The sequence below is a fragment of the Oryzias melastigma genome, linkage group LG1 (genome assembly GCF_002922805.2).
Source record: "Oryzias melastigma strain HK-1 linkage group LG1, ASM292280v2, whole genome shotgun sequence".
Classification (NCBI taxonomy): domain Eukaryota; kingdom Metazoa; phylum Chordata; class Actinopteri; order Beloniformes; family Adrianichthyidae; genus Oryzias; species Oryzias melastigma.
Genome location: NC_050512.1, coordinates 21,507,630 through 21,523,139, shown reverse-complemented (window position 1 = coordinate 21,523,139; position 15,510 = coordinate 21,507,630). Strand labels below are relative to the sequence as shown.

At 38.0% G+C, this 15,510-nt stretch overlaps 1 protein-coding gene across 1 annotated transcript in view; it reads left to right on the top strand.

The window, feature by feature from the left end:
• Nucleotides 1-15,510, top strand: part of adgrl3.1 (adhesion G protein-coupled receptor L3.1) — a gene marked incomplete in the record, with an annotated part of 186,114 nt that overhangs the window by 24,364 nt on the left and 146,240 nt on the right. The window contains 1 exon segment of the mRNA XM_024290283.2: nucleotides 13,652-13,817. Coding sequence (XP_024146051.1) covers nucleotides 13,658-13,817 — 160 coding nt within the window.

Here is a 15,510-nt window from a genome sequence, read left to right as displayed (position 1 = left end):
GAGTGATAAGCATTCAGTCCAATCACTCTGATCGCCCTTTCTGGCTATGCTGAAATTACTGTATTTTCAATGCGAGTGCCTGCTTCGCTTTGCTGATTGGAATAAATCAGCCCACCAGGGATATGAAACTGCAATAAGATCCAGACCTCTACTCTGTGTGATTTGAATATGAAATGATTAGATTATTGATTTTGGTTATTTGGATCCCTCACCCGAGGTGATATTGTGGCGGCGCAATCACCACAGCTGACATTTAGCTCGGTGTTTACCTTTTGCTGTCCCCAATGATTGCATCAAAATGGCCACCCACGCATCCTGCAGGAGCTCATTGTGTCATGGGTGCGAGAAAAGTGATGGATAGAGCTTATCGGATATGCAAGTTGTCCCCCGTCTCCTCTGAGTCTGCTGCAGCAGGGAGCGACGCCGCTGCCGCCGCGTTCACTCACCAAATCGCTGCATTTGAAGCACTTGTGACTCTCATTGTGTGTTTGTGTGTGTGGGTGGCATGCAATTGACATGGCTACTAAATTGCACCAAAGTAATAAAATATTAACTTGCGTTTAGGATAATTGCAAGGATGTCTACTGTAATTTTTTTTCAATGAGACAGGTCAGAACTATAAATTAGTCGTTTTTCAAAGAATATTTCGCTTTAGGATGAAAAGCTGAGTCCAGTCCAGCAGAGGAATAATTCCTACCTTTAATGTATTGATATTCATTGTAAATTTCCAGCACTGAATACCTAATACTGTTCCTCCTCAGTCCCCTTGTGAGCTTTAAAGAAAATCTTCCGCTTACGCTTTTTGTTTGAATAAAACAAAAAATGTGAAATCAAACAAAGGTTCTTACTCCTGCGTCATCTCGGATATGTCATAAGACATCTTCTGTACTCCACCACATAGAATGGCCATCAAAGTAGTAGAAAATTTAAATTTCTATTTTTTTTATTGCATAAGTCCTGCCGACAGACGCATTCAGTCTCCTCCCTGAGGTGGATCTATCTGTGCTTCCAATGTTATTTTCTCCACAGTTAGACAATCCAGCGTTAAGTGCCTTCTTTTATATTTATATACCAGTGTTGGTGCTTATGCATTATTAAGTTATGAAGAGCCCGGTAAGCACCCCAGAAAAGCCTTTTTAAATGAATATTTTAAAACCCTGATACACACAGTTCACATCTGCCCTGTACTGCAATTGCAAAGATTTGGTCCTAATGTCTTATGCAGAAACTACTTTTTATCCAAAAGAGTTACAGGGATCTCTAGAGTTTTTTTATTTTTATTTTGAAGTTTGCTGATTCTGAACAAATCTTTGAAAGTTTGCATGCTTCTGAGAAATTACTATCAGGGAAAAGCGGAAAGAAGTCTCATTATCTCGGTCCGAGGAAGCTCTGCTACTCTTTTATTTGAGGTTATTTTGACATGAAAAAGAAAACATAAAGATATGAGCCTTCTTTTTAATCATCTATACGGAGAAGCAGAAGCTTCTGGATTGATTTGGCAGATGATTTAGGAGACATAGGAAGCAGAGTGATAGAAAAGACAATAAAGCAATATGGCAACGAAAAGAGACAAATTGTAAAAGGCAGATAAAGAAATTGGAGGAAAAGGGGGGAGCAATTGGAGACAAAAGGACGTCAAGGCAGGGAATGAAAAATGAGATAAACCATCAAAACAAGAATATTTAGAGAAAGATTCCAGTGTATCCTCCTGCTAAATGAGCCAGGGCCTGTCTTCAGGGTTTAAATCTGGGTCACGAGTGTCAAACCTTGCCCGTGTCTTTGATGCAGCATCGCTCACTGCTGAGGTGGCTGTTCTTTGTACAGTACAGGACAACTTTCTCTTCTTGTCTCATAAATCCAATTGCATGCATACATAAACTCTGCCGCTGGCTTTAAGGCTGGGCTTTGACATATCTTTTGTGACAGCTCTGGCTTTAGAGCGCAGTGACAGCGAGGAAGAGAGGGAGTTGGCTTTGGGGCTGAGAGAAGGTGGTATGAAGGAGAAGACAGATGAATCAAAGGCAGGAAAACAGCAGCAGCCGAATCAGCATCACTGCATCTTTTGTTGACAAAGTCAGGAGTATCACTGGCAAATTTGCAAACCAATAATTTACCCAATTTTTATTGTATTTTTTTTTTAACTCAGCTGCCATGTCAAAAGCTATATACACACACTTAGCATGTGACACACATTTAAGAACTAAATGTTGGGTCTTGAATGCGCTTTAAGCACATGGTGTTCAGATAATGTTGTCTTCTAGGGGCGCTTTTATGTTTAACTACTTAATGTGTATACAAAGACACATACACACATATACATGTGAATATACATATATATACATTTATATATATCTTTTACAGAAAAAAATGTACTAGCTGTAAAGATGTACAACCAAATTAAACTCCCAAGCTTTTGACATTTAAATGCAACTTCCAACTTTTTAATGCCATGTTTGACATGGAAGCTCATTTGCTCCTGATTTTCTAGTCTGTTGCTATATAAATAGTTAAACCTCCTCAAAAACGTTTTTTAAAAATATAAATTCATGTAGCATATATGTGTAAAAAAATCTTGCCTGAAGTAAGTTTTAAAGGCGATTTTAGCCTTTCAACAGTAAAAGAACATCCTGAAAACACCATGAAAAGATTAATATATATGCTAATCTAAGACCTATATTCACTTGTGACTTCAGTCTGCTCACTCGGATATTTGAACCTTTTGTTATAGACTTCTGGGATTCAAAAAGACTAACAGTCCCCGAATTTACAATCCGACAAACAGAGATATAACCTTAAAACTGGCTATCGCTCAAGTCTCCTTACTGCGAGGAATTCCTTCTCTTCTTATCATCCTGCAAACTTTGACTCCCACTGTTAAAATATCTGCCTGTTTAATGAACATTTTCTTTCAGTGGGCTTAGACATTGATTTTCATTACAGAAATGGAATATCCTTCAAGTAGAGGAAGGCCTAAGGAGAAAGCACAATTCATCAATCTGCATCGGATTTTTTTTCTTCTGACTTTTGTCATTTGTCAAATCTTGCACCAAATGCTACATGAGAAGTACTAACCATTTTTTTTTATATTCATGCATTCCTGCATCAAGTTAATAACAAATAAATAAAACCCAGTATTATTCCCCTAACATTTTTTATCCTTTGGCTTAGCTTAGTTTACTTCACTTCAAGTAATGGTATGAAACATGATGTATCTGCCTAACATTTTTAATAGCTAAGAAAAAGTTTTCCATCAGTCTACTTAAAGCAAAGTGGTAGTCACACATGTTTTTTTATGTGTTTTATTAGCCTACAGCTAAAGCTTTGCCATTTTTCATCTGTATGCTATAGCGTTAGCTAGCTAGCCCCAAGCATGAGTTGTTCTTTATTCATTTGATCTCATTTTTGTTTCAGGGTATGGCTTAATTATCCAACAGTCCCAATCAAAAACAAATATTGTTGTTCTGAAGTTAGTTTTAGCAGCAAAAATAAAGTAAAACTTCAGCTTGGACTGGATCCTTAGCTAGCTAAAAATTTGCTGTTAATATTAGTAGCTTGTAATTTACATTCTTTGAAGCAATTTTTTTTTATTTAGTTTTATTTACATAAATTGATGTTTCATTTTAGGTTTTTCCTATCTTTTATTTTTCAAGTGCACTATTTTTATTATTTTGAAGGAAGCTTTTTTGGATTATAAGGTTATTATGCAAAATTAAAAAAAATTCAAGGCGATGTGTCTATGTGTGATACCAGAAGTCTTATTTTTATTGAATCAATCTTGAAATATAGGTGCAAATGGTAAAGGATGTGTATAAATTATTTCTAAAATTCTTTAGAATATCCTTTTATCTCACTTCCTGTACCACTTCTATTTGTCCTTCCCTCTTTCTCCTTCCTGATGTCACTTCTGCTTTCAATTCTAATTTTCTTAGCTCTTTACCTTCTAAATCTCCTCTGTGTACATCCTGCTTCATCTTCTATCCTCTTGTCGTATCCTTCATACTGTCTTCACTCCTCATCCCTCCCTTCTATCAGTTTTGTCCTCTTCCAGTTCAGCCCTGCATGTCTCCACCTTAGCCCCATCTTGTCTCGTGAGGCAGCCAGTGCGCACGGAGTTGATTAGAACGGAGCATTAGAAAGTTCAGAGCAGAGGAGAACAGAAAGTAGTGTCTAGCCGCCAGGCAGAAAAGAATCAAATCGGATGTGCCTCACACACGAGGTCGCTGGCGATGGATTTTCAGGGTGGTTTCAGAGCATTGGATTTCTGGGAGCGTCCTCAGAGCTGCCAGAGGCAGCCATGCGAGAGCTGCAGCGGTCCAGTCAAAGCGAGAGCTTTTCCAGATGCAAAGCATGTCTAATGTGGAGGTGAAGGATAAGGCGCTTAGTCAGAAGCTTTAAGATGTTTAGAGTGGACATGATTTTCAAAGGACATGTAGTTTACGCCAAACAATTGATAAAATGTGCAATTGCTTTGTTTTCCTGAAGAACGCATCATCGTATGGTTAGAACTATAGAACTATAGATGCACTTTCTCCACGAATTGGTTCAAACCTCGATTTTTTGGGTCACGGTTTAGTTTCAGTCATATGTATGATTTGTGAATTACAAAACAACAAAATACAAAAAATTGCTAATAAACACATAACAATGAAGGGAAATCTCCAGTTGGCTTTTACTAACCATAGTGAATGTAATAAAACAATGAATGCAAAATTCTTAAATTTAGCTCAATAATTGTTTGACACTTTCAACGTAAACTTACTGATATGCAGTAGGGATGCAACAATTGCGATTTTGTACAGTTCAGTTTTTTAATCTTGAATTGTGACATCCCTAGTCAATAGGACCTGGTAGCCAGGGGCGGCGCTAGAGGTTGCTATAGCAAATGCAAGATTTGGCATAGCAACCGCTTAGCAACCGCTAAACCGCCTAAATATAATGCTTTATATATATAAAAAAATAATTTTGCCCAAACGTATTGCTTGCCATCACTTTCCATTTAGCATTTAATTTTTTTAGTGTTTGTTTTGTTTATTTATTTATTTATTTTGGGTGACAAAACCGCACTTAAAACAGTAGGTGATGCATGCAGTAGCACTGTATCAACAGAGAGGCCGCTCTTGAGATTGCTTTTGTTCTTTATGTGATACTAATAAAGTTTATTCAATAAGAGTCCGTATTTTATGTTTTACTTTGACTGACTGCAAAAATGGCAGATGTAATCTCATTAAAAAATTATTAAGTGGGACTTTTACGTTCCTGTCCTTGGACATGTAATTTAACTTACAATGAATTAGCAATTCCTTAAAGTCACTTAGCAACCCCAGTGAAAAAACTCGGAAGCTGCCCCTGCTGGTAGCACACATCAACGTCCAGAACTAGAAATCCTTGGTCGGAATTACCTCCATATCGCTCAAAAAAAAAATTGACAGCCCTAAGAGTTACAGTTTTTCCCGTTAAAGCTTTCATAAAAGTTTCTTCTACAATTCTGAATACTTTTGGATTAGGGTAACGGCTAAGATTAAGGTTAGAGTAAATTAGACAATTTCCGCTTCTGGCCGATAATATCAGGTGCCATCTTGTCTGCCGTCAGATCCCTCTCTTCCTAGTTGGGACTGTTCCCTTCCAGCAGGGAGAATTCAGCTTTGGTTTGTCTTGTTGTATTCTGGATGTTGTCCTCATCCTTGCCTGAATTTTCTTTGGTCAGTAGACCAATAGTAAGAATGATAGCCCAAGTGGTGACTGACTATTACTGATTCTAAATATCTATGATGACCTTTCTGATGGGTTTTTCTCCGGTCTGGTCAAGGACATTCCATACCTTTCGCCTAATGACATCTGTGGTTGTCTTTTATCCCAACTACCCTTGAAGAGAATGTACTGTAAATTATTGGTTTTAAAATTGCTTAATCATTTAACATTGGAGTAAAATTGGAAATAGTACACCATGGCCAAATAAAAAAAATAAATTCCATAAAATGCTTGAGTAAAAAATGAGTATAACCATATGGCACTCAGTTGCCAGTTGTTCTTCATCATAGAGGTTGGTTAGATTGACCCTGGCATGACTGAAGCGTGTTACACTGATGTAGAGGTGACCCATACCTTGAAGGCTACTCTCCAGCGCAGGCGGTCTTCTCCATCAGCCCCACAAAGGATTTACCACCGGGGCTTTTTAAAATACTTCCCCAGTCAATCTGCTTGTCTTTAGGGTCTCTATGACAATGGAGGACATTCCTCTAGTAAACCAGCCCCTCGCCCGCCTACACACACGCACGCTTCGCATGCGCCAGTGTCTATATCATCCGTGTTGCCGAAGCATCCACACTGCCCTCCGGCAGCACCAGCCACACAAACGGATCCAAAATCTCAGACACAAGCTGACGTGACTGTGCGTCTTGTTACGTTAAGATTGAACCCGCACAAGGATGCGACACTAACTCATTGCTAATTGTGATTTTAACGTGGTTGGAGGGCGCCTGTGTATGAGCTTCCTCATTCCAGAAGCAGTCAGACACGTGCAACAGTGCAGACACATGTTGGGATCAAGATGTCAAGACATTTATATTGTTTGGAGCTGACAGTATGTTTGTTTTATTGTTGTTTTCACTGAGCCTGTGGTCACTGCAAAGGCCACTCTCTGCCAAGTGACATCTCCTGCTCCCAATTCTTCGTAGTGGCTAGTCCCTGTGTGCATGTTTGTTGTATGTATTTTGCATCTTATATAATTGGCAGTAGTGTGCATATGTGCATGTGTGTGCTTGTGTCTGATGTCTCTCATTATAGGCCACAGGCCAGACTCCCACCACGTTCCATCCTGATTAGTCATCTCTTCTGCCGCACTCTACAAAATTAACAACCTGTGTGTGTGTGTTTCCATACATGTGTGCTTCGTCACTTTAATCAAAATTCTTCCAACCTGTCTACCTGCACTGATGATGATTTGCCACACTGCCTACACACGTTCTTCCCCACACATCCTCTTCGCTCCACACACAAACATGCAGGAGCACGCACGAGCAACGGTCCACGGTGGTTAAACGCTCCCCCAGCAAGCCAACTGGAGGTAATTTACCATACCTTGGTGGACAGATGCCATTTTACTGAACATGGTGCAGAGCCTCCTGAGCTTTGTTCTGCAATCGACCTCTCTTTCGGCGCAGTAAAGAATGAGCAACCAAAGGGGGAGAAGACGGAATCGGGTGAAGGAAAAGTAGATTAAACAAAATGACAAGAGAGGGGAAAAATATGTATGAGTACCTGAGTGCCTTCCTTTGCAATTATGGCACACTGTAAAACAAACAGGTTTTACTGAGTGTATGTGCATGATTGAGAGTTTTTTTTGCCTTTATGCAATCACATCAAACGCTTCATTGGCTGTAGTGTTTCAACACACATCTCTGCATTTTCTCCAAATTAAAGGGGTTTGAATGAAACATGAAGTTTTTCTTGTCGCTAAAAACACCGTAGCTGCAAATCTTCTCTTTCAGCTGCTTTTTCTGAGGCTTCACAGACACATGTCCTCATGGTATTCTTCTGGGCATACAGACTGCAAATGCGGTAAAGATACATTTGAGAGTCTGCATGACGGCTGAAGGAGAGGGGGCATCTGGTCTCCCGGAGATAAGCGCTCGTGTGCGTGGAAATGTGTGTTGACGAGGCAGCGAGGGATCCAGACTGGTCAGCACTCATTAGTGAAAGAGAGAATCCCAGAATGAGTGCTGCAGTGACAGGCAGGACTGCATGTGTAGACGCACCAACCAGGTCAGGCTGCCTAGGTGTTCGGCCCAACATCAATTAGTTCAAGGATGCATGCAATATAGTGTGCGAGAACAGGGACCTTGGCGACAGCTCTGTTAATGCAGACTCTGTTGGAACTAAAGATTCGGGGCAGAAGAATGTGGGACACAGAGCCCATTTTACTTATGTATGCAAGAGTGCAGAGAGAGGTCTATCCTCTTGGTGCTCCATAGTAGGGTTTTCCAGGGTGTGTGGGTAAGGACTCTCGCCGCACATCATCCAAATTAAAAAGTCACGTGTGCAAAAATCATAACATGATTGCAGGGGTAATGAAACCAAAATGTCTTGGAGCACAAAAACACTCCTGGTGGTGGGATTGCGCGTGCCGTTTCTACTCGCTTGCTCGGCACCAATTTGTGCACCAATTTTCGACATGTGCATGTGCTTCAGGAGGAAATTGATTCATTTTCCAGTGTTGACTTGTACTTAACCAGAGGAATCACAAATGTCGAACCTTTACGGCTTTCAGGTTGTGGAATTCCTCAGCTCCTGCGACAAGCTTTTCTCACCCTGTTTATTCTAATTCACTGCCAGATAAAACATTTTTTAGGAAACATCTTTAATGTTGTCCCTCACAGATAAAAAGACACATCACCCTTAGCAGAAAGTAGTACACCTTAAAGTGTATTTAAGTGAAATTACTTAAGTATAAGTAAAGCAAATATACCATAGACCATGTAAGTGGTATAGGAAGTATACCATACTGTATATTCTGCACCATACACTGAAATATGAGCCTCTATCAAATTCATTGTTTGAACTGAGTAAACCATCAACTCAAAATTTTGATGTGATGAAAACTAATAATTTTAAATGCAACAAATTACAGTACTTTTGTTAATTGGTCCAATGTTTCACATTTTTCAGTGTAGGGCAACACCGAATTGTAAGAGGCATAGTGAACAAACGGTCTATTTTCAAACACTTATGGCACACCAAACTATAATGTGCATTTAGCAAGACAAGATATATCTGTCAGTCATGTTAAAAGCATTGGCAACATTAGAAGTGTTAGCTGCAGTAGAGTTAGCACAACACAAGTAACTCCTAACCTTGTCATCGAGATGTAAAAAAACTCTCCGAAATCACTAAAACAAACGCTACTGTGACTATGCTAATGTAAAAAAAACACACTGAAGCAGCTAAAACAAGTGTAACTGTGACTATGCTAATGTAGCAAATAGACTAAAACCGCTAAAACAAACATCACTGTGACTATTCTAATGTAGAAAAAACAGACTGAAACCGCTAAAATAAATGTTGCTGTGACTATGCTAACAAAACTGAAATGTCTAAAGCAAACATTACTGTTACTACGCTATCATGTAAAAATACAGACTGAAACTGAAAAAAAAGTTACTATGATTACACTAACACTGTAAAAAATGACTGAAGCAGCTAAAAAACTCAACTGTGACTCTAATTCCCAAACTGTCTATTAACGTGCAAAAAAAAAAGAAAGAAAAAAAGTCAGACATGGGTTAGCATATTCAAAATAACACCCTCCTTATAATGTGCCTTATAATGCATAAGATATGTTACTAACTGAATACTTTTTCAGACTAAATTCCAATGTTTTAAGTTTACAATACATATATACTGTAGTATGATTAAATAAACTCCATGTATACTGCCTAACTTTTAGTATACTCTAAGTATACTTGTGGTACACTTGAGTACTGTTTGTGAAGGCCAGTTTTAAGATGGCAATTATTGTTTGTTTTCTAAGTGAAAAAAACAACTTTAAAAAAGAAAGATTTTTAAGGGTGAGACTGCAACATATATGTAGACAATGCATAAAATGGTAACATAACTCAAAAAGTTGATTCCAAATTAAAGGTATTACTTTTTTTTTACAAATAAGAATAAAAAAATTAAACAAAATGCTCAAAATTTGATATACTTTTGCTGATTTAGTTTGAAAAGCAACAAACAATGGAGTTATCAAAATTATTATTGAATTTTTTTTTCCCTTTTCTGTTTTTTTCTCTCACAGGCCTCACTTTACAATAAAAAATGAACCCAAATATTCTCAACAATGGGCAGGTTCATTAGAGGCACATGTCTGGCAGATCTCACGTCCACGATCATCTGAGGGAAGCGTAAACACATCGCGCATGTTCCGATAATTAGCATCATTACTGCCTGTTTATTTAGACTATTTGAGACAATCAGCCCATTAGGGTAATGAAAGGAAACGGGTGAGGAGAAGAAAGGCATTGCTTTGGGTGTTCACCATTGTCTATTCATTACTGACTATAGATGGAGCGTGTTTTTCTCATGCCATTGAATCAACATATGGGACAGTGCAACCCCTGCTGAATTATGCACGAACGTCTCGACTTTGGATTAGGACAGCTCAGGGCAATCACGCCGTTATTGTCAGCTAGGGCCCCGTGCGCGTCCAGGAAATGAAAGAGTTAATTAACCGACGGGTGAGGTGCATGGTGGAGCATACGGGGTTTGATGGAATAGCTTTTGAATTATGAAACAGTGGAATGCTGTGGCTGGTGGCGTCCGGCCATATGTTCCTGTGTGCCTTCTCTGTCGGGCTGGAGACAGCTGGTCAGATTGCTCATGTTCAACTGAGTTAGGGACCAATCAATCAAAAAGGGGGGCAGCTTGTTCACTTGTTTAAGTGGAGGCAGGAATAAATCAGGAGTCTATTGTGAGTCTATCATTTTAGAGCCATTAGGGATTTGTCAAAGACTATTTGCAGACAGGAAATGGAACTCTAGTGGAATCAGGTGCACAGGCTTTGATTTTGAAAATCAAACATATTTGGTTTTTGCTACATTCATGGGTGATTTGGCAGATCCAAACTGGTCCGGGAGCTTCTGTTTAGTTTGGTACTGTTGGTGATACACACCATTTTTTTTTTTTTTTTGGTAAGTTGTGACTGTTTGCATAGTTTGGCCAGGGGTCTTTCATGTATTGTACATAAGATTTACATGCTTCCATGTAGCGATGAGGCTAAAAACTTGATGGAAACTGCTTTTTTATGCAATGGGACCATCTAGTTCATGAACACATTTTTTAACAAGCATTGAGCATCGAATTTGACGCATGTTGAAAAACTGGCAGCGGACATGTACTTGAGATTGTCAAAAAACAGGCAGTGGATTTGAATTTTATAGGTGTTGATAAAGAGGCGGCAGATTCGATTTTGTGTAAGTAACGCAGTATTACGCCGCGCTTGATGCATTTGTTCAGAAATATTGCACTTCTTCCCCAAAATGTGACTTGTACCCTAAAAAATAAGCTACTTTTTAAAATTTGACATTTGAAAATCTGGGTTTTTTTGGGAGGAGGGCCTTGTAATTTTAAAGAACACGATTTAAATGGCATTTCTTTAGTCAAACTACCCTTGGGGTCTTTTTTATAACCCATTATGAGACAAGCTGCCAAAACCAAGCAGGAAATATTTCTAAAGCTTTACTGGACCACTATCTTTTTCAAAATAAATGAAAAAGGGGGACAAAACCCCAAATGCTCAAATGTTTACTCTGTTCAGGAATGCTAATGAAATGTATTCCCTACAGTTCAGGCTCAGCTAAAATTGAGTTTAGCTTAAGTTTTTTTGGATACTGTCTTAAATTAATTTTCAATTTTAAGGGTTTATTTTGATAGGAAAAAAGGAAAAGCACCTATGCGTCTTTAAAAAAAAAAAAAAGCGAACAAAGATATAAAATTTAAATATGCTTTATCACCACATTAAGATATTGTATGGGACTTTATTTTCTCTGTCCTTAGATCACAGCACGTTGAGGATAGCTCCTTATTGTCTTGGTCTCTGCAGGGCCAAAATGACATGGCCACACTGATCAATAGTCTCTGTTACACATGATTTATTTTCCATGGCTCTGGCTGTCTGCTCCGCTCCATCTGTCCTCCTGCTCCTGCAAATTTCTGCTGTTTCTCCCTGTCTCAAAGTCACACACCAACACACACACAAACACTCACAGAGGTGACAGGCCTGTTTAGTTGGAGCTGTGGCTGACGTCCCCTTGCAAACAGTGAACATACAAATCAGAGCCAATGCCATCATCAAGCAGGAAAACACAATTTTCAAGAGGAAAATAAACATATATTTATATATATATATATCAGGGGGGAGGTATCAATTAATCTATATCAATTCAGTAAGATATTGCAATACTTCTTTTGGCGATACTTATATCGATTTAAAAAGAATCACTGAATTTATATATATATATATATATATATATATATGGGATATACGAAAATATATACTCAGTTGTACATTTAGATCCCTTGTAGATTCAAAATATAGATTCAGATATTGCAATACTTTATTTGCGGATACTTGTGTGTATTTAAAATGCTGCCAAGGTGATGTTTAGTTATTAATAAGCAAACATCTAGTTCAGCGTCTTACTTACTTTTGTTTTGCCACTCAAACCCCTGACCGTTATTTGGCGGGACAACCCATCGAGCCTCTTTGAACAGTTCTATACCTCGACCAAAATAACGCGATCTTGCTAGAACCAAGTTGTGATAGATTTTAATGCGATGTGAACTCTGAGCCTTGCAGTTGCTGTTATAATATAGCGAAATGAGATATATTAACTAAGGATGAGTACTGAATTAAAAAATTCTGTCAAGTTGGAACTGGTACCATATAAAAACGTCGATTTTGGTGATTTGTGGCTCATGAAAGAAAGAGGGAGCCGCACACTGTTCATATTCCGCAGAGCTCCAGTCAAAATGCTGCAGAAGTTCTGCTGAACTTCACAGCAAAAGATTCAGATTCTGTGACCTAATGAATCAGAGCTCATAGCTACGTGTACAATACTCTGGAAATTACAATTTGTCATTGCGATGAGCGGTGAAATACGCGTTTATTTCTGCATGTGGGAAAACTGAAAATAATCATAGCATGTCTGGAAGAAAGAAACTAGGGCTTTCCTTTACCTTGTCATACTTCTTCATCACACTTAACTTCTTCTGGAAAGCACCTATTCAATCATCATTCAGTGCTTAATGTTTGGATTATTTAATAAAATGTATTTTATAATTATGTATGTGAAGGTGTTATAATATTCAGAATATTTAGTCACAATAAAAAGAAAAGTATAATATTGTCTCTCGTACCATCTTAGGATATATCACGATAAGTGTCGTATTGTGACATGTGCATCGCGATAAGTATTGTGACAGATGACACGTGTATCACAATAAGTATTGTATTGTGACACGTGACATGTGCATCTCGGCATGTATCTTACCATTTGTATATATATATATATAGGTATAGTATTTTTTCTCATTTGAAATGGAGAATTTTGGGGTTGCAGGTACAAGGTAATTGAATTACTCGTTTGCTTAGTGAGAGGGCGTGTGAAGCAGTAATTGAACAATGCCGGTCGACTTAATCGCTTCAGAAAAAAAAGAAACAAGGCTTTCCAGTCTCTCTTCCTGCCACACCTAATCTCAGAGACCATTATCTTATTAATTGTTTATTGCTGATGGAGCGTGAAATCAACAATTAGATTGGAACATTACTACATTTCACACTTTGATGGTGATTTGAAAAAGCAACTGGCATGAAGGCAAATGTAATACAAACAGAAAACATCCACAATTTGACTTTAGTCCTGCGCTCCTCTATAATAGAATTGTGCAGTAAATTGTGAGGCTTTTCTGGAGCTGTCAGTATCGTTTTCAGTGTGTTGTGAAACAGCTGACCGGCTATTTCAAAAGGGGAAAGCATTGTTTCCTGTGTTTTTTTTTTTTTACTTCTTCGCTTAAATCCAAAGGGTAGCATAAGTGTCAAATCGTGTTTGAAGACGGCAACCAAGTGAGCAAATCCTCTCTGCGTGTCAATTTGCAGGCCTGCATGGTGTCAGAAACACTGAACTGTGAGAGAAACGGCTCGCCGCACGACCGTCTGGACTCAGCAGGAAGTACCTACTCATCCACTTCCAGGTCAAACTTGGACGTCATGTGGGCCAGATGCCTGCTCTTCATCGCTACCTTGCTCTTCCCTGCAGCCGTCGGTAAGACACCATCAGTCATTAACCCCCCCTTATGCTCGTTCAATTTCAAGTTAGAGATTTATCTTTGAGAGAACTCAACATCAACTGTTGAAATGCACAAATAATCATTAAATTGTACATATTTCTTCCATTTTATTCTGAAATATAGTCTGTGTCATTAATTGTATACTTTACCTTTAGTAGTCCCTGAATCAGGGGTGGGCAACAGCTCCTTTAACTATTTAGTCTGGCCCACCAAGCTGGAATAAATTATATATATATACATTTTTAAAATAAAAATTCAAAAATATTTAACTTTAAAGGATTTTTCAATCAAATTAAAGCTGGGTTTTCATCCAGATTCCACGTTATTTCTTTCTCTTATAAGGTGGATTAAAGAAAAAAAATCCATGCATAAACTTCTGGTCTGATCCTTCTGTCGAATTTTAGAGTCCTTTGTGCCCCACAAGTCTAAAAGTTTTCCCATCCTGTCCTAAACTCACCTGTTTACAATGACGCAGGAATGACACAGACCCCCACATTAATATAGTTTTCACTCAAAATGTAAAAGTTTTTTTTTAAGTTTTTATTTTTGAAATTACTGATTTAAAACAAATATAACAAGAGTTATGAAACAGACTTGAGTGGAGCTTTGCCTTAAAAAATGACAAATTTGGATTGAGTTTTTAGGACAGTTTCACGTCACTAAAGAATTTATTTGCAATATGATCAAAACATTTTGTAAGTAAGAGAATCTGGGGTTGGGACTAAAATGATTGATACCATAGAGTAAATTATTAAGTACAGGAAAAAAAGCTCCAAAAGTCCAGACTACTCACAAAACACTGAGTCACAGAAAACACTTAATTTAAAATTAATTCATTAAGTCTAATAAAATAACAACTGTTGTGTAATTGGTTAAAAGCATGAAATTGTGTCCGATAAAGCAGTTTAATTTCATAATAATTGAGTAAATGTGTTTTTACAGAACATGGAACTCAAATGGAAAAGTTTATGGCTTTTAGAATAGAAAACTATTAAAAAACAAACGTTGCAAAAATTAAATTCAATATTAAAAAGATCTTCACCCACAGAAAAATCAAATTAAAAAGTTACCCTATAATATGTAAATTTAGCATAAATATATTGTAATTTTTTTTAAACTTTGATGGTTTTGGATTATTTTTGAATTTTTCTCAAAAAACTCAAATGTTTTAGGTGGTCATCTGGTTTTTTGTGTTTTTTTGCTGTTTCTCCATACTCTCCACATCTTCTGCCTTTGCTCCTTTAACTACGATGCCTTCATGCTCAAACACGCAGACATGTGTGCGCGCACACATTCAGACGAGCGTTCATTTCTGATAAATTTTCAATGTTTTATGTATTTCAATTCCAGTCCTCTCCGCAGGCGCCGATGCCACAGGGTGCCTTATACTGCGGACACCGACATAGCTGATCTAATTCATCTCAGTGGGTGTAAATGCAGAATTTGATCTCCTAGGTAACATGATTAGCATCAAAATGAAGAGATAAAAGCTGCAAGGCACACAGTATTGACAGTGACCAGCAGAAGTGGGGCTGGATAAAAGGGGAAAAAAATACTTTTATTTTTTTTGTAATTACTGTTCCGCTGTCAGCGTGTTCATCAAAATATCAGTTTGCTTTTTCCTGTTTGCTTCAGGATCATGTACTTTGAATGTCTGACCCTGTGGGA